Here is a 19,230-nt window from a genome sequence, read left to right on the forward strand (position 1 = left end):
ATTTCCAGGGGTTGTTCCCTCCTCTCTCCTGCAGACTCACATTATACCCCTGCTCTCATCTTCCCAGCCCCAGCTGCAAACCAGTCTGAGAACAATGGAGGTCTCTGCTGATCCACAGCACAAAGGTGCTTTCTCTGCACTGCCCCCACCTCACACACACACAGAGCACAGAGAGGGAGCCCCAGGCTGCGGCTGTGAGCAGCTCCTCTGGAGGAGACGGGCAAGAGACCTGACAAACTCACTGCACAAGTGCCACAACAGACAAGCACAGCTTTACTGAGAGGGCCGTGGGGTGGACTGTGAAGCAGCAAGTGCCTGCAACCCACTGCTAATTTCTCCTGTGCCAGCCAGACCCTCCCATTTCAGCATCTTGTGCCTCAGGCTCCTCTCTCTGGTGCTGATGGAAGGATCTGCCCTCAGCTGACAACAACAGGACCAAGGAGGAAAATTCCCTTTAGGGGCTAGAGCTGGGGACGTTTGGGATGGTCACTGATCTGGGTAAGAAGCATCTCTTACTTTTTGTAGAGTAGAATGGCAATGACAATGCAGATGATGAACACCACGGCCAGGACGGGCCCGATGACCCAGATCAGCCCTTCCTCTCCATCAATGATCGGCTGCGGATCTGGGTTGTCCAGCTGGATGGGGTCGGAGAACGGGCTAGCAGCAAAGGTCTGGAAGACATGAAAGATGGTGGAGCACAGATCAGAGATGGAATGGGAACTGAAAACAATGGGCAAATATACTGGATGCCACAAGAGAAACTGTGACAGAGGATGTGAGCTCCCTGCAGCAACAAACAAAATAATAACAGAGAAAATGCCCCCTTCAACCTATAGAAAAAGCTTTTATCTGTGAGCAACCATCTGACAGGTATCCTCCTCCAATGCTCCAGGCAAGACAGACCATTGAAAGATCCCATTCACATGAAGCTGTAGACTGCCTCGTGCCTGTGGCTCACCTAATCTTGTAGTCAGGAAAGCGCTTTTAGAAAACCAGTTGACTATGTCTCTGTTCTACCACATCCCTGAGCCCTCTCCACTGCCACAAACACTTTTTTCAAGCTCTCATGTAACCATCTGGATTTTGACAGTCACATGGGATTACAAAGAAAGAGGGAAGGGATTAAAACAAGAATTAACGCTTAGAAACAGTCTGGTCTGGCAATTGAAAAAAAACCAACTCTTACAATTAAATATAAATTAATAAAATGCAGTATGTCTCCTCCGCCCCTTCTGCAGTGATCTGGGCTCTTGAGGAGAATCAGAGGCACATTCAAACCCATCAGAGTCCTAACTAATGTGCATTGCTTGCTTCTTCTCATGAGTACTATTATCTCACAGAATCATCTAGGTTGGAAAAGACCTTGAAGATCATCCAGTCCAACCACTGACCTAACACTGACAGATCTCCCCACCCCAGGAAGGATGCGTTCCCATCTTACACAGAAACCACACAAACTAAAATGCACAGAGAACTGGCATGGCCTGGTTTGAGTAAAAAGTCCTGGATCCGACAAGAACAGGAGATCTGGACTCTGGGTCCTTGAGCTCTACCAGCTCAGCGAGACTGAAATACTGCTGCATACTTGGGAGCTGCTGTGAATCCAGGCTGTTGTGAGTGACTATGCAGTACCTTGTTCTAAAGCAGAAATTACCACAAGCTGCAGTAATCCGATTGAGAAACCCATTCAGAAGCATGTCAGCCTAATCCTTTAATATCAAATATACAACTAAATATTTATTTGGGAAAAAACCCTCTGAAAACCCTTAATTTCAAATAGCTCCCTGCTACAACTCCATAGGGGGATTTAAAAACAACAAAGAATTAGACTGCTTCCTATTGTGCATGAGGGAGGAGGCAGGTAAATATTAAAACAGTTGTTTTCATAAAGCCAAAACAGCATCAGCAGAGGTGTGGAAGGGGTAGAGAGCACAAGTAGTTTTCCATGAAGAAAAGCTCCCCTCTCTGCTTGGCGGGGAGCTGAGGATGTGCAACAAGCAGGATGTCCAGGGTCACTGCTCTAAGGAATAAAAGGACAGCCTTTACAAGAAATTACTCTTTGTAAAGGGGTTTGAACTAGGGATCTCTGAACTCAAGTGTAGTCCTGAGTGGAAAGTTCAGTGCTCCCCATTCTGGACTCAAATCTGGAGCCACAAGCGTAGCAAGTCCTGGCTGTGACGACTGGCAGAACGCAGCAGCAGTGCACGACTACTCGTGGCATCAGCCCGTCTGCTTGGAGGAGCATGTATGCTGCACGCAGACACAGGCACAAACAGCTCCAAGAGCTGCATGGAAGGTCTTTACAAAGAAAAAAAACCAGCCTCAAGCTCTGGCATCTGGTGGGAGAGAGTTATGGAGAATGCCATGAGAGCACCAGGGCTCTGGCAGCTCCTGAGGGAGCAGCTGCTGTCTCCGGTCGGTAACGGGGACAGAGGGGCACAAGCATCTGAGGAGGGCAGGAGAAAGCAGGTAGCACTTACAGCCTCGGGTTCCTGGAGCACTGCCAAGATGAAGATGACATATTTCTGCCCTGGCTCCAGGGCTCTGTTCTCGAAGTTGTCGTAGTGCTTCATGTCCCCCAAGATGAAGTGGGAGGGGAGGGAGCGAAAACGGGCAGCAATGTAGGGCTTGGGGAAGTCCAGCTGTCGGGAGTGACGCAGACTTCGGCGTCGGAGCCTGGCAATGTCCTGAACGAGCTGGAGGAAGCAAAGGAACACTCTGAGACCTGATGCCTTCAGCACCATCAAGGGAGCAGGAAGGAAGGAGACCCAAACCATTCCAAGCCTGGCCACAGCTTAGCTACTCAGAATGTGGAGCACAGCTACCCCAAACCACCCTTCCCAGGCTCTCTGGTCACCATTCAGCTCCTGCTCTCCCCCTACAGCTGCCCTCAGTTTCACCCACACTCACCTCCTCCAGGTCCATTTCCTCGGGGCTGCCCAAGGGGTTGAGAAACTGTCCTCCTCGGGACTTCCTTAGAGGCACCACCACAATGTAGTAAGCCCTAAGAGTTGAGAATAATCAGAACAGAAGGAATTAAATCTCCTTCTGCAAGCCACAAAAGAGAGTGCACACACTGATGTGGAAGGCCAGGTTTGCCCAAACAGCCCCACTGGTCCAACCCAGTAAAGCCCTTTATTTTTAATTTAGCAGTTATTGCAGCTCCTGGAACAAGCCTGGATTTAGTGGCAATCCCGTATGACATGTCTCCTTATTTACACCCTTTGAATTTCTTTGGCATCCCCTGTTAGCTCTGGCAAGCGGCTCCAAAAGACAAGAGGCGGGCAAGGCCAAAAAAGAGGGAACAGACCCCCTGCCACCGCCCTCGCTGTGTGGACTCCAGCCCTCAGGGCTGACCCCCCCCCAGCATAAACAGAGCACCCCACATCTGCAGTTCAACAGAAACCTACTGGACAGGCACAGAGCTCTTGACGTCTGGGAGAATCACCACCACGTTGCCATCAGCATCAGGCTTGTGGGTCACCTCTGGCTTCTTTGATAACATGTCAGCAGCAGTCCAGGCTGCGACGTTCTGCTGCAAACCACCCATGCTGTTGCCCCGGTTCATGAGAACGAAGTTGTAGAACGTGCGGGGTTTCAGGTTGGTGATGAGTTTCTTGGTGGTGCGGCCGTCCACATCGACATTCAGCCCGTTGTATTGGATCTGTGAGAGGACAAGAGGCAGCAAAGCTGTACCACGAGCAAGGCTGATACGGCTCAAGCAGCCAAATTCCTTCCACCCCACTGCTCTGGTTTGCAGAGAACACGGCTCTGCCCTGCTCCACCCAGCTCTGCCAGGGCTGGAGCAAACAGAGGAGCAGGAGTCATCTGAGAGGGAAGCTGCCTCTCTCTTGTGCCCACTGCACAAGAGGGTCCCCAGGCATAAGGCAGATGCAGGACAAAGTCTTGAGACTTCTCTGGGCAGAGAAATTTTTATCCGGGAATGGGTAAGTTGTGGTAACTCGCCTAGGGAGGCAATGACCTGGTATAGTAACCCAATGATTCGAATATAACCCAACAGCCCTGATTTTCAACCCAACCCCTTGATCTAGTGATTAACCAATATCCGCCCATATTTGAGGCAGGAATCCAGAATTCGTGCCTTTTACAACCTCTTGTTCAAACCAACAGAGAAGACTCCCAGGAAACTGGGAAGGAACACGGTTCTGACTCCTCCATTCCACTTGCCTTGTATGGGGTGGGAGAGTTGTAATTCTCAGGAAACTCCCAGCTCAGAAGGACAGATGTCTTTGTCACCATCTTCACCTTGAAGTTTTTGGGTAAAACTGCTGAGAGAAGAGTGAGGAGGAGGGGGAGAAAGGAGAAAAAAAGGCAGCAGAGGGAAGGATGAGCAAGAAAGAGAAGGAAGAGAATGTCAGGCACTGGCAAAAGGGCCTGCCAGTCTGGGTCTGGCTGCTGCTGCAGGGATGGAAGGGCTTGCTCCCTCCTCCACACTTTGCTTGAGTTTTGCCAAGGTCCATCTCCCAGTGCTCCCTGTCCCCACGCCTAACCCCAGGGAGGGGTGAGGGAGGGTGCGTGGCTTTGCCCACACACTTATGGGTCTGGGTGGCTGCTGCAGGAACGAGGTGCTGGCTTTCTGAGCATGCTCAGGTGAGGAAACCCATCCCAGGTCACGTTTTGAGTTTTTTTTGAATTTTCTGTTTTCTTTTGGCTGTTTGCAAAAGCTGAAGAAAATGCTCTTCCCACCTGTATAGCGACTGGCCCCCCACTTCAGGTGCCAGTGAAAGAAGGGTGTCCGGACTTAACTTAGAAGAAAGTGGTAAAAGGGACTTACCTGGCACAAGGCAGAGAGGAGCTGAGGGACTGAGTGTGAAACCAGAGTGCTTTGCATTTACTCACGAGCCTGGCTGAGCCTGGCTTGACCTCTCCAGCTCTCTGCCTCCTGGCACCAGCCCCGGTTACAAGGAGAGAGAGGGAGGAGAAACCGGTAAGTCCTACCTTGATCCAGCTGGAACGTCCGATACTGGACGGTCGGGCTGTACGGCCCAGGGCCTTTACTGGTGTGAGCACGGATTTTAACATCATAGGCGGTGTTGGGTTTGAGGCCGTTGAGGGTGTACGAGTTCTCTGGGGAGGGGGGCAGGTCTTTTTCCAGCGGGTTGCCGGGAGAACCGGCCTCCCGGTAGGCCACGGTGTATTTGATGATGGCTCCATTCCTCTCAGCCAGCACGGGGGGGAGCCAGCCAAACTGGACCGACATGGAAGTGATGTTGCTCGCCTCGAGGATTTGGGGGTAACCCTTGGGGATGTCTTCAGGGGTGGTGAGTTCCTGCACAGCTTCCTCCCCAAAGCCAGCCCGGCTTTTCACGGCCAGCTTGAAAACATACGTGGCGCCTTTGTGGATGCTGGGAGCCGTGTACTTATCCTCCAGGGCCGAGAACTCCAAGGTAGCCAGGGGGTCGACATCCTTGCGGCCAAACTGGAGGCGGTAGCCCATCACCTGGCCTTCCGCATCCAACGGAGGCTCCCATTTCACCAGAAGAGTGTTCTCCTCTGTTTGGTGCACAGACAGGATGGGCTTCCCTGGGACTGGGAGAGAAGAGAAACACCTTCAGTCAAACGTGGGACAGGGTGGCTGGTGAGGAGATGCAGACTCTGAAGCTGCAGCAACAGGTTCCTCAAATCAGTGGCAAGGTTCCAGCTCGACTCTGCGTACTTGAGCGTATCCCCTTGTGAAGCAAGCTGCTGCTGCCCACCCACGGGACAGGTGGATGGTCTCTATCAAGTTTAGGAAGCGAGGTGCACTGCCAACGTGTCAGCTGTGAGGTACTGACACATTTCTGGATTTATTTTCTTCCCTTTCCTCAGGATGGGAAGGTGTGCACAGCTCCTCATCACTGGACCACACACTCTCCCACAGCTGGGAAGAATCCTGACTCCCAGCCTCCTGTCCCAGTCACCTGAGCAGATGCTTCCCAGGGCAGGGAAGGAAAAACGCTGGACTCCCCCAAACTCCCTTCCTCTCTCTCTCCATTACACAGCACAGCTCAGGCAGAAAGACTGGAACAGATTGGCTCAGGCTGGGAAGTCCAGAGCAGCTGAAGGTGAAGTAATGAAGGATGGGAAGGGAAGTCTGGGCAGCCCCAGGTCCTGAGCAGCAGGCATGAGGCCAGCAAAGCGAGTCCGGCAGGCATCTGATCACCCAGTTGGGTACAGAAAAAAGGAAGCACACAGAGAGTGGAAAGAGCCCAAAATCTGTGCGAGGCAGAGGACCGGGAGAGCTGCTGCTTACTCTGTGCTGTTTCTCTCCTCTGGAGGAAGGGAAAATATAGCTGGGTGTTGATATGTTTTCAGTTAGCTCCTTTCTTAACCTGTCAGCTAGTTCCTTCAGATCTGGGGGATGTTGCAGGAGCTCAGCAGTGCTGTGCCTCTGTCTAATGAGCCCTGGCACTGCCCGACTGCTAAGCAAGCCCACAGCCTCACTTAAACGACATGTGTACGCCCAGAGGTTCCTGAAACTGGAGAAACCAGAGCATTAATTCCAGCAGCTCATGCGTCATTTACACTCAGCTCCACTATTAGAGATCTAATTTCCCTCTCGCCGCCTTGGTGTTCTGATTGAACAGGAAGAAGAGAGAGAATGGAGTTAGGAGAGATCCCAGCCCACTCTCGCAGCACGAGCCTGGCTGAGGGTCGGTGGTTTGGAAAGCTGTAGTGTGGCTCAGGAAGCGAGCAGGGGGGAGGGAAGGGCACTGCCTGTGTCAGGGATCCTGGCAGAGTCAAACTGGGGAAACCACTCTGCCTGCTGCATCGACTGACATCTGAACAGGGGAGTGAGGGGTTGTCTCTGAAACAAACACTTTATCCATTTCAAACTGCCACAGAATGTCTGGGGAGCAGGGCTGGGAGAGCCTCCCCTGGAAATGCCTAAGAAACACATTAAAGAGACAAACAGTGCCACTACCTTTATGTTTCGTTTTTTATCACAAATGTTACTATAATCAGCTGAGCTTGAAAATATTACATTTGCACAACAAATACTCTTTGGAAGAAAGGTGAGAAGAAAGCCCTGGGAGGGGGGGAAGTGTTTTATTTTGCAATTGGTTTGGACAGTAAAGGAGAAAACTGGATGTATTACTGTATTTAAATTCAGCCCCTAGCCCTGAATGATAAAGAAAGAAATCTTTCCTCTCAGAAGGTATATTGACTCAACACTGCGAAGAAGATAAGAATGTTACAGAGCCATTTGAAAGATTTTTTTAAAAATAGCTATTTCAAGTTGGGGGAAATTGAGTTTTGGGTAATAGCTACTGTGCTGGAGAAAACATCCCTCTGTGACTGATCACCTGCACTGCAAATCCTAATGGGGAGAGATGAGGAAGGCTGACAAGAGAGAGTGACACGGGAGGGAAGCAGAGAGAAAGGCTCTGGGAGAGAAAAATGGCAAGTGTAAAGAGCCTCAGGAAGAAGGAAACGAAAGCCAGGGAGCTAGTGAGAAGAAACATGGGCAAAGCCGCAGGGGGAAGGAGAGGAGGGCGAATGAAGGAAAAGGCTTCTGACAGCACACTGACACTACAAGGCGTGAGGACAGGAGCCTGGATGCTGACATCCAAACGTGCCCTGCTCTAACATCTGCAGGAGTTGGTGTCCTGGAAAGCAACCTTGTTCTTTTTTGTACTGTTCTCTTAACTAGGCAGGAGAGGCAAGAGGCGAGAGAAAGACTGAAATCCCATTCACTTGTCTGAACACAAGAACATAAAATGAGATGAAGATGTGAGTTAGGGCAGGGAAAAGGCAAGGGCAGTGGCAGCTCCAGCCCCGTTTGTTCCAGGCCAGGGCCCCTGAGCCCTCTCTGTCCTGTATATTCAGCTGAGTGTCTGTGCTGCCTCCAGAGCCGGAGCAGAGGTTTCCTGGTTAATTATGCAGTGCTGACCAAAAGCCTTGTATCCCTGCAGAGGCAGAGAGCAATGTTCTTCCAGAAGCAAGGGATGCTGTCAGTTTAAGTAGCAGCTATAGGCAGGGTGAAGATGACTGCCCCAAAACTAAGAAAAAATTACACAGAAAGCCAGGGTTGGGCTAGTCAGTAGACAAAGAAAAGAAACGAAAAGGGGAGAAAGCCATCATCTGACAGCAGGAACAGAAGAAAGAGCAGGAGTGAAATGGGGTGAGAGAAGGTAACCACAGTCCAACAAGAGATGGGCTGGACGAGGCACAATGCCAGGTCTCGGAATTGTGGTCTCCCTCCACTGCACAAAACCCTTCCCATACTGCGGAGCAGGGGTTCAGCCACAAGAGCAGAAACCTCAGGAAGGCAGATGCTGAGGACCAGTGGAGCGGGTACCTCTCCTTTCTGCCTGCCACACAACTGTCTGGAGGAGCAAGGGATACCCCTGTTGCCCTTTGTCATTCCTGTGTTTAGGCCTGCCATCCTAGCTTGGCACCACATCCCCTGCACTGAGGCTGACAGATGCTTTGCCACGAAGAATAGGTCAAAGGGAGGAATGAATCTGGGCGGTATGTGCAGACAGAGCCCAGGTTCTAGAAATGCCAGTGAGGAAAGGTCAGTATTGTCAGTACTTTTCCCTCTGCTAGTCCTGAGCAAGAGGGGACATATATTCAGACACGATGCTAGAAGAGAATTGTGGGCAGTATAAGCCACCCCTCTCTGCCTGCTGCTTTTCAGATCTTTGCAAGTCAACACCATGACAGCAGACCTCTGGCTCTCCTGTTCCCCGGGGTACCTGTGTGCGCCAACCATCAAAGCTGCACAGTCCCTCCACAGTGTCAGACCAGGCAGAGATTTTTACTTCTGGTACACTGAAATTTATAGCACAAGAAATTACAAGCAATGAATTCATCCTCCGTGGCATTTCTGGGCGTGTCCGAGCTTTCTGGTAGCACTGGGTAGAAAATTATGTCATTTAGTGAGGGTTATATGGGAGGAATGAGGGGGCTTCTGCCTTACTAGAAATAATTTTGTCTTCAGGGCAGCCTGGTATTTGTGGCAGATCTGTCCTTCACGGGATGAAAGAAGCTGAGTCTGGAGAAAGAGCTTCTTGGCTTTAGGAAAGTTGGGAATTCAAATGGTTCAGGAAAAGCCTCCTACCTGCACCCTTCGTGGTGACCACTTTGGGTTTGCTGCGAGCACCGTCTCCCTTCATGGTGTAGGCAGCTACGGTGATGGAATAGGCAGTCTCCGGCTGGAGCCCAGCAATGATCATTTCCTGTTTGTGAGATGCCAAAGGAGAATCATGTCAGTATTCAGGTACATACACACGGGTAGATCTCTGCTCCTTGCAGGAGTCTCAGCCCTTTTCTAGCATGCAGGAACATTCACTGAATCTGAAACCACAAGACGCTCCCGGGCAACTGGTCAGATGTGGCAACTGGCAGGAGGATGAGAGCCCCGTTCCCTTAGTGAGAGGCCCACACACCCCGGCTGCAAAGAGTCCCTCTGCAAAGACAGCGTGTCTCTGCAGGGCCTGCCTCAAGGCACTCTCCTCCACATCTACCTTTCACGCATTCCCTATCTCACCACAAACTGCTTCAGCCGTCAAAACACTGTTGTGCTCTTCAAAGCGTTCCTCTTCACTATGCAGTCTCAGAGGAGGTCTCAACAGTTTCAGGGAGATTACATTTTTTTTTACCATTACCCCCCTCCCTTCTCTCCTCAAGAGATATTTTTTAATGCCTTCATAATATTAAAGGGATTGCTTTAACGCCAAGTGCAAGACGACATTTTCTGCTCGTGCGCTAAAGCTCTCTGCTAAATCCCCAACACCCTCCTTCCTCCATCCTCTATCAGCCTCACCACACCTGGCTCCCAAGAGCTTTTGTTAGCAGACTGGCCTCAAGAATAGCCCTTCCCCATGAAGTATTTGGCCCTTCAAAGGGCTGGGTTGTAAAAGGAATACCCGTGCTAAATCAAACAGGATGAAAGCATATGCAGCAGGGTTTTCTCCAAGGCCCTGAAAAGGAGGGAGACGTGAATGTTCTGCATATTTTATGGCCGACTTCTCCCCTCACCCCCCACTGCCCCTTTGTGCTTTCAATATTAAATCTCAGGGCAGCACTTCGGAAGAATTTGCTGGTCCTGAAAATATCTGTATTGCCCCCAAAGCTGAGCAGGGAGTGGAACAGCAGAATTTTGATCAGCAAGTGTGGAAGCCATCAGCTACAGAGAACGCTCTGTCTTCCAGAAGTCAAGAAATCTATTCTGCTTTCACACATGCCACTGAGTTTTATTAAGATTTTAGGCAAGAGGCTTTGCCTTTCATGTGACTCAGTTTCTCCATCTGTAAAGGAGAGTCCCCTTACTTTTGTGGGGTACTTAGCGATCTCTAGGAGACATGAAAACATTCAATTTAGTAGTGCATTTTCTTGGGACCCTGCCATTTCAAGAAGGAAATGCCTTCTCCTGCTGCTTTGTAGCTGTAAGATCATGGAAACCATTTAGCATTTTAGCAGAAGTAGCAAATGCTGAACAGCCAAGTTGATTTTAAGGTCTACTTCAAAGGTAAAAAGGCCAATAGTCATTCAGTGCTTGGTATTAACAGGTACCTAAGAATCTTGGCCCTTTAAGGGCACAAGGCATTTGTTCCTGCCCTGACAGGGGCTTTGATTACCCAGTGCTTTTCAGCCTATGTTTTTCAGACTCAAGCCAGAGGTGCTTGCAGACCAGCTCATCTTTAAGCACATGTTCAAGGTAGTCCCCAATTTTACGTCCCATCTGCTTCCCCCTGGAGGAGCAGCAGACTCAGCCTTCCCTCAGAGCCGGGGGGAAAACCCTGCAGGATTGCTGCGTGCTGACAAACTACACAATCACAGAGAGTTGCAGAGCAAAGTCAAGAGGGTGGGGACAATGCATGGGAACACCAACAACAGGCTTTAAAACAGGCACGCTGCAACTGCAAAAAAATAAAGGAAAAGGAAAATATCACACCACAACAGGAAGTGGGAGAAGGGAAGGGAGAACCAGGATGGGAGGATTTTTACTTTTTTTACTTACGTATTCAGCAGTATCATCTGTTTCCCACTGGGCAGAGAACAAGAGAGGTTTTGCACATGAGAATACAAGAGGGGAAAGAAGGGAAAGACAGAGACACAGCATGAGGAAGGAGTCCCTGAGCAAGCAGCCACACAAGGTCAGAAGTTACCAGGCCAGCATGAAGGAAGAAGTAGAGTGGGAGAAATTAGTAGATTCCACTGTGGCCTTTGTCTGTCTTAAAAGACTTCCCAGACACAGGGAGGATGGGTGCTACTTAGTTCAGTGCTGGGACAGCAGTTCATACTCTTCCACAATAGCTATTGTCTGGGAGTGCAAATGAACTGCAGAAAGACAACATATACCTTGTCACAGAGACACTCATCTACTTTCTCCAGCGTTACGTTGCTCGGGATGAGAGAAGGCGGCTGGAGCACCCACCCCCCTCAAACCTTCCACGGGAGGAGATCGGAGCAGGAGGCGAGTCCTTACCTGGGCATCAGCCAGCATGATATCCTTGATCTGGGGCAGCCCCCTGGCCTCGCCGTTCTCCATGCGGACATAGTGGACCTGGTAGCCACGAATCTGGCCATGCTGGCGGTTCTGGACTGGAGAGCGCCAGAACACTTGGATTGCAGTGGAGTTCAGGACCTCCACCTCCACTTTCCGAGGCGGCGCACTGGGCACTGCGAGGAAGGCAAGAAAGGACCAAGAGTCACTTTGGGGGGGTTTCTATCTGGAGCCTGTCACTTCACTTCACCTCTGGGACATTCACACAGTGAATCTACAGCCCTGAAAGGTGGGGGAGACTTCACAGTCAAACTAGATACCCCATCACCTGCCACGGCCTTGACTCCGTGAAACAGGGAAGCAGTTCGGGGGGATCTAATCCAGAGCCGGCTCGGAGATATGCATGGGAAGAGGTTCATCCCACAGTCCAGCCATTCTTCCACAGGCCACTTTGCCCCCAGTCTGCTCAGATGGAAGAAACCATGCAGTTCCAGAGCAGATTCTGAGGTGCCAATTCTAATGAGCCAGAAAAGCCGTGGGCCCGCCTGTGGGACGGACCACCTGGTCCTTGGGTGGAGGATGAGGAGGGGAACTCGCCCTTGGAGTGTCCTTGTCTCTCAGGCAGGACAGGTGGGTTGGTGGTTACAGCTGCTGCATAATCTCAGGACACAAACCAAGAGATGTCTTGGATGGAATTTGGGATGAATTTTTGAAATCACTATTATTAGTAATAATTAAGAATAATTATACAGCTTCATCTGCAAGAAAACCATACTTTCTCTGAGCAAGGCATTCTATCCGTTTGGCTGTGGGCAGATGCTCAGGGAAACAGGACCCACACTGGGGACAAACCTCTTGCTTTTTAAAAAATTCTTTTTACTGGGGAGGAAGAAGTTTGGAAGTTACTTATGTTATTTACTTGACCTGTATTACTTGAGGGTCCTAGCTCCCCCCCTCAGTGAGGGGACTCTCCCTTCATGCACACATTCACATTTCTTCCTGGTTTTATTTTACTGCAGAAATACCAGGAGAATTCAGGTCTTGTTCCTGTTTGTGCTAAAAGTTGCTGAGCTGGGCCACTGAACTGGAGTCTAAACTGCTCGTCGCTGAAGGTTTTTGAAACTTTAACAGAGATTCCTCCTTTCTAACACTAACCAAAATTGTGACTTAAAGAGGAGCTAGTAACAAAGAATGTGTGGGAAGAACTCTTAGTATTTTAAAACACTTTCTGGCAGCAATCATCTCCTCTTCTCTGATTTCATTTCCTTGCTGCCTCAGCTGCTTCCTTGCTCAATAAGAGTATCTTTTCAGGAAAAGCCATGCAGAGGCTTGATATTTAAAAAAAAATCCCTAGAAAGCTAAAAAATCCCCAACCCTAGAGGAGTGAAGGACAACCCTACAGACCCCATTTCTCAGAGGGGCTCGGGGAGGTGGCAAAGGGCGCTGCACGTCTTGGACCGGAGGCTGCGCTGAGACCCCCTTTGGGCTTTGCTCTTACACCACACGGGCCATGAGAAGGGACTCGACGTGTGTCCTCCCCAGCGCGGGAATAGCCCACTCCAGGGACACGTATTCACCAGGGGACTCAGGAGAAAACCAGAAAAAGTGCAATTACCATCTTCATCTGTCCGGACGATAACCGGCGAGCTCTCCGGGCCCGGCCCCACCTCCGTATGAGCCACGACAGTGATGCGATACTCTGTCCACTTCTCCAGGGACTCCAGTAGGATCTGACTGGTGGTTGGGGGGATATCATTCACCTCCTTAAGCTCCGTGTCCTCGGAGTCCAGCGCTCGATAGTAGACGCTGTAGCCAGCCAGGATGCCATTTTGGCTTTCAGCCGGAGGCGGCCGCCAACTTACCAGAATGGCGGTGGATCTGGTGCTGACGCATTTTACGTCTTGAGGGGGGGCAGACGGTTCTACGAGGGGGGAAAATTCAGGAAGGAAAGGGAAGAAGGGGGGAAAAAACAAAAGATGGGAAAGATAAAAAGAAAAAAAAAAAGGAAAATGATAACAAAAAAATCTAAAATAAAACGTACAAAAATTTGGTTTAGGAAGATAAAATTAAAAAAGAAGAGAGCTTTTTGTTGTTGTCTTTTTTTTTTTTAAATGAAAAGAAAAAAAAGCCAACGGAAATGCAATGGGGCATTAAAACTGAAATGTTATAAAGCAAAGGACTAAAACAGCAAGCGGGCTAGCCAAGAGGGGTCCTGCTGCTTCTATTTAGTGTAGCTGGCACTAAACTAAGCACCCAGCTTTACCCTGTAAAAGACCTTTCCTTTAGCTCCTTGTTTTACAGGAGTCTGGCAAACCCTGCCCTGGCTGGTAAAGCACTTGTTTCCAAACTGCAGTCTCTGGGATCTTGAATTTCTTTGAAGGGATCTGTTAAAAGTAAGTAAGAAAAGCAAATCTTTTGCCAGGAGGCTTAAATTTAAGAGTCTGTACCTCCAGATGGAAGTTATTAGTTGTCCACAGACTGAAGGAGGTGAAAACCACGGTGGTAGTGCCCAGGATATTGCCAAGAAGTGAGTCCACAGCGTGTTTAGGTAGGAGGGTTTTAGAGAAAAGACTTGCAAAGGAGAGAGGCAGAGGGTTTGACAATGTCTTCAGGTACCCGGTGGGGTCTTCAGAAGTGGCAGCAGCTCTAACTCCCGGTGCATTCTCAAGGTATTTCTGAAAGCCCTGGGAGGACACCTTGGGAACCGTGGCCCTACGCAGCCGCGTGTTCTCACGGTGGCAGCAGTCAACTGTCTAAGGGCTGATTTTCAGGAGATGGGGAAGGTGTAAACCACAGCTTTCTAGAGCAGGGCTGCTCACTTCGGTGTTTACTGAGCTGCAGTTGGTAATTTTTAGCACGGTCTGCTCAGTAGGAAGCAGGACGCTGACACCAGCTCCGTCAGACACTACGTGCCGGGGCGCACGCTGCCATGCCCCGGCCGTGCCTTGAGATACAGGGAGAGCTGGGAGAAACACAGGCTTGCTGATGGACATGCCACGGGTCGGAGACCTTGGAGAAGTCCAGACAAAGAGCCTGCCACTTCTGTACCCCAACTGTAACCTGGTCACTTTGGGAGATCTTAGGCCAGACTTCTTTCAGTCACTAATTACAATCAATCAGCCCTGGTAAGCAGAGAGAGGGATACATTATCAAGGCAACTCTGCCAATCTAATCTCACCCGAAACAGTCAAACTGCAATAAAGAGCTCTTAGCACTCTGCGGACACTGCCAGAAACTGGGGTGTCCTTTTAAGCCCCCAAAGCATCATCTGCAAGAAGCACAGAGGTAGGTAAATGCTGGTCACCATTTCTCTGTCGCTTTTTAATCAACAGAACACTCTTTTACGGAGGAATGATTTTTTTCAAACCTCTTACTCCCATCCCTGAGTCACAAACAGATGTTTAGGCGCAGCTTGCCTTGAGGACTCTGCTAAAACAAGTCACACTTTGCCAGGTTTGCACTGGAGTGAAAGCCACATGCTTTGTGTACGCCTCCATTAACAGAGGTGGCTTTCACAGGAAGGGTAAATACAGTTCTTACACTGCAGTGCTGAGCACTCTGTCCAGTAGGACATTTTGGGTGCTGTTACCCTATTTTCATGCTTTCTTGATACATTTTGGCTGTATTTAAAACAGCAGAATGAAACCCTTATCCTCAGAGATCCCACTGCAGAGGGTGATGATCCCTGGCTATGGCTAGCCACGCAAAATAATACAAACTATGTCAAACAAACAAAACCAAAAGGAAAAAACTGGAAAATAAACATAAATCAAGCCAGCAATTTGAAACAAAAAAACATCAGAAAGGAAATCATAATAATAAAATAATACTGATATAAAAAGTGACTCCTTCCAGAACATTCCCAGTCTGTTTACCTACCTTCCACGCTTCAACTGCTAACTTATTAGACTTTCTTACAAGAGAACAAGAGAAACTGAGCTACGAGGCCAGACCAAGCTCCTGGTGGGTTTCTGCACATGACTGGCTTTTAAAATGCCCCCCTGCCCCACTGCTAGCTCTCCCGACTGAGCTCCTGCCCCCCTGCCAGCAGAACCCTAGCTACTGCAGGAACAGCAATTTGGGACCCCAATCTATTCCCTTTTGCTAAGCCACCTGTACAGAGACCAGAGAGCAGGGCAGAAGATCCCCACTGACGGATTTCCCTTCTCCCTATAGCTCTCTCCATCTGCTGTGATTGCTGCAGCACCATCTCCAGAAAGGAGGTGTGCTGCTCCTTCCCACACCCCAGAAGCACCCCAAGTCCTTTTCAGGGCATAGAGGAAAAGACTCAACCCTCTTCCAGTGCCTGCCAGGAAGCTGTTCTGCTTCTTTTTCCTCCCCATCAGGGGCTGGCAGTATTAAAAGCCTCCTTTCCTGCTTAGCAGTCCAGTCAAAGCCACCACGGCTGAGAAACCCACTGCAGAGAGGGTCTGACCTGACCTACCCTTTCCATCCTGCAACTCATTAAGAAAGCCCCAGTAAGCAGAGCCGGAGCTCCAGCTGGCACTTGGGTTCACTGTTTGCACTGGCAGCTGCTGCGTGGTCACGCTGGCTTGCTCACTCACCCTCTAGGCTCCAGCACAGGGACCTACGGAGAGGCCCTGGAGTGAGGCCTCCTTTTGGGATGGTTTGTACTTTCTCTGGTCAAAAAGGCAGGGGTGGGGGGTGGGTGATGGGGGAGAAGGCCCAGATCCCACCCGGACCCCCTCCCCGTCACTCTCATCGACTACAGCACCTGGATGAAAACAGCCACCAAGTGCTGCCTGGCCAGAGTGGAGACGCATCTGGGGAGTTCATGGCACTGTGAGTTTCCTTCACAATCCAGCCCAACCTGCGTGACCCTGGAGACGTGTGTGTGTGCACGGGGACAGCACCGAGGAGTGGGAGCTGTAGGCAGGAGGCGAAGTACCAAAGTACCAAGCAGCCCAAAGCAGGGGCCACGAGCCCACCTCTGCAACAAGCCCCTTTGCTGGACAGGGAGGCACGGCACAGGCAAGAGCCCCCCCAGCCAGGAGAACATCATCTTTGTCTGCTGGCCTCAGTTTTTGCCAGGCAGACAGCTCTTTGGGAACCCCTCCCTGCCCTCCCACGGGCTCCAGGACATACGTGAGTGTGTGCAGATCCACACACGTGTGTGTGAGCCTGCAGCAACAGGGTGGACTGTATTTGTGAATCCGCTTGAGACCAGCCAGTACTCACCTGAACTGCATCTTTTACATGCTTTAAAGTTGACTGTCCAAGCCACAAGAATGACCCTTACTGATCTTGTACAATACAATGTTTTTTAACCCTTTAGGTACCATAGACTTTGTATAAATTTCGTTCACTTCATAGACTGTGAGGAAAGGGGGAAGGGAAGGAGAGCAGAGCTAATGGGTGGGGGAAACATCCTTTCTTAGGAAGGAACAGAGGGCAAGAAAGCCCCGTTGTTCCTCTACACCTGCACGTGCAGCCTCGTAGCACCCACCCTGACACCCCATCTGTTGACACATGCTTTGCACTCTGAAATTTCGGAGTAGGAGAGTTGCCAAGGAGCCCTGGGAAGGTCATGGCTAGTTAGAAAGGGCAAACCAGCTTCTTCCAACCATGAGATTCTGTTATTTTGACAATCTACGTCTCTGGTACTTGAAGAGTTAAAACCCAGCTACTTCAAGAAGAAAAAGATACTTTACCTTTAGTTTAATGGATTTTACTTTGGTTATGATGCTCAGGAGGAGCCACCCTGACAGGGAGGTGAAGGGTGTTGTGCAGAAAAGGTGTGCAATGCAGGGAGGGCTGCGGCATGCAGGCACATGCTTGCCAGCTGAGCTGGGAGGGGGAGAGCACCGAACGCCTTGGCAGGCTGCAGGAGGACGAAGGAGGCTTTGCTGTTGCAGAGACAAGATGCCATCGTGGTGTGAAACCGCCCAGCAAGAGACAGACAGACAGAGAGCAGGGAGCTGGTTTCATCGGGCTGCGCGAGTATGCAGGCAGGCAAGCAGACAGCAGAAGAGAAAAGAAAGAAGAGCCATGGAGCGGGCCAAGGAGGAGCTGAATGGAAAAGGAGCTGCAGAGGGAAGACACAAAAGCCTGTCCCGAGCCAGAAGGTCTGTGAGCCGAAGGATGTCACCCGGACCAGGGAGAATTGACTCGTTCCTCCAACAGCCAGCCAGGAAAAAATGTTTCACCGTGTTACAGGACACTGACAGCTCCCAGCTGATGTTCTTAAGAGCATTAAATTAATGAAACTATCCCTATAAAAGCTGAGCTACAGAGAAATAAACCAGGCCTCATTCTGGGCAGGTGCCAAGTTAGAAAAAGCCCCAAAGCCTTCCCCTTTCCCAGATCCCCTTCTCTTCACCCTTTAGGGAAAAATTTTCAGTGCCACTAATCTCTACTGTCATCAGCTCCCACATGCCTCCTCCAGCCTGTTTTTATCAAACCAAAAAGCACAAATCCCAGACCCTCTTTTCCTCCCATCCCCACAGAGCTCAAGGAGGGAAATCCCTTGGAAAACAGAAGCAGAGTGTAAGTTTGACACTTATTTTTCAGGTCCTTTCAGTCCATTTTCCCCCACCCCACAGTGACGCTCCCTCTGACAGTACCATACTGGGATCAGAACCAGCAGATTTGCAGCAGTCAGGAAAGGATTTTCTTTCGATATGTAGACAGAAGTTAAGAAAAAAAAAAAAAGAAGAAGGAAAAAAGGGGAAAAACATTTGAAAGAAAGAAGAAAACAAAATATCTTTGAATGGACTGGAGGCCTGAGAAAGCCCGAGTAAGGAATTCTGTCTATGCAGAAACAGACTCCTCTTTCTTCCCACTCCTGGGGGGAGAGAAAGAGAAGGAGAGAGACAGGGGAAAGAGAGAGAGAGACAGCAGGACGTGACAATTAAAACGGAAAGATGGGGCAGGCGCCCAGCCGAGAGCCCGCTGCTCTCTCTTGTTAAGGACTCTGAGAGATGGGAGCAGGCACTCTCTCTCCTCACACTGGTGACCAGAGCCATTTCTGAGTTAGTTCTGCTCCCGGCTACTCCAAACTGCAGCGGAGTGATTTAGTAGAGATGAGAGGAGACAGAAAACACAAAGAACAGCTGCCACAGCCACTCATGCAGTGAAAAAACACCTCATTTAAAAGCAAAGATCTGTGAAAAGCCCAGGTTGAAATATTGCCATCCAGGGTTATTGTCCCCAGGGCAACAGCGAAGGGAGACAATCCATTAAACTAAAACCAGCACATTTTGGTTGCATACGCTCCATCCTGGTGTCATTAATATCCCCCCGCCAGCCTCCACATGACTCCTCTCTCCCGCTCTGCCGGAGCCCAAATGGGCCCGTTCCCAGTGCTTGCTGGGCCAGCAGGCCTTCCTCCCCGCGGCTACGAAGTCGCTCACGGAAAAGAGCGTTGAGGACTGCTTTCCCAAAGGCTGGTGAGAACGTTGGGACTTTTGATTAATCACCTTCCCTTCTCCTCTTCCTCCCGATTCCCCCACTGTCTCCCTGCTCCATTGCTTGTGCCCCCCTTCCAGAGAGCTGCTGCTCAGTTTCTGCTGGTGGATGGGCAAGCTGCCGCGGGCTGGCGGGGTGCTGTCCTCCCCCTGAGCATGCTCAGCACCAAGGGCCAGCGTGGCCCATCAACGAGCTCTTCACCGCTCCCCACCCCATCAAGTGGACGGTGCTATCTGGCCTCCCATCACCCCCCCAAAGCATGCACCAGCTCCGCAATTCGTTGACATCTGGGCTATCTGGGGCAGCGAAAAAAGGAGAAGGCAGCAGGTCCCAAAGGCCCCCCC

The 19,230-nt window shown here is 50.4% G+C and overlaps 1 protein-coding gene across 23 annotated transcripts in view; it reads right to left on the reverse strand.

Moving 5' to 3' along the window:
• Positions 1-19,230, reverse strand: part of PTPRS (protein tyrosine phosphatase, receptor type S) — a 152,324-nt gene that overhangs the window by 23,713 nt on the left and 109,381 nt on the right. For 9 of the 23 annotated variants that reach the window (XM_026865017.1, XM_026865014.1, XM_026865013.1 and 6 more), the window contains 10 exons: positions 13,074-13,379; positions 11,441-11,634; positions 10,973-10,999; positions 9,071-9,188; positions 4,963-5,553; positions 4,192-4,292; positions 3,414-3,667; positions 2,914-3,007; positions 2,484-2,699; positions 517-674 (listed from right to left, as the gene is read on the reverse strand). In XM_026865017.1, coding sequence (XP_026720818.1) covers positions 517-674; positions 2,484-2,699; positions 2,914-3,007; positions 3,414-3,667; positions 4,192-4,292; positions 4,963-5,553; positions 9,071-9,188; positions 10,973-10,999; positions 11,441-11,634; positions 13,074-13,379 — 2,059 coding nt within the window. The remainder of the gene's footprint in view (positions 1-516; positions 675-2,483; positions 2,700-2,913; positions 3,008-3,413; positions 3,668-4,191; positions 4,293-4,962; positions 5,554-9,070; positions 9,189-10,972; positions 11,000-11,440; positions 11,635-13,073; positions 13,380-19,230) is intronic. The other 14 variants (XM_026865028.1, XM_026865026.1, XM_026865027.1 and 11 more) reach the window with 4 other exon arrangements.

Source organism: Athene cunicularia (genome assembly GCF_003259725.1).
Source record: "Athene cunicularia isolate RWA chromosome 28 unlocalized genomic scaffold, athCun1 chr28_part1, whole genome shotgun sequence".
NCBI classification, from domain to species: Eukaryota; Metazoa; Chordata; class Aves; order Strigiformes; family Strigidae; genus Athene; species Athene cunicularia.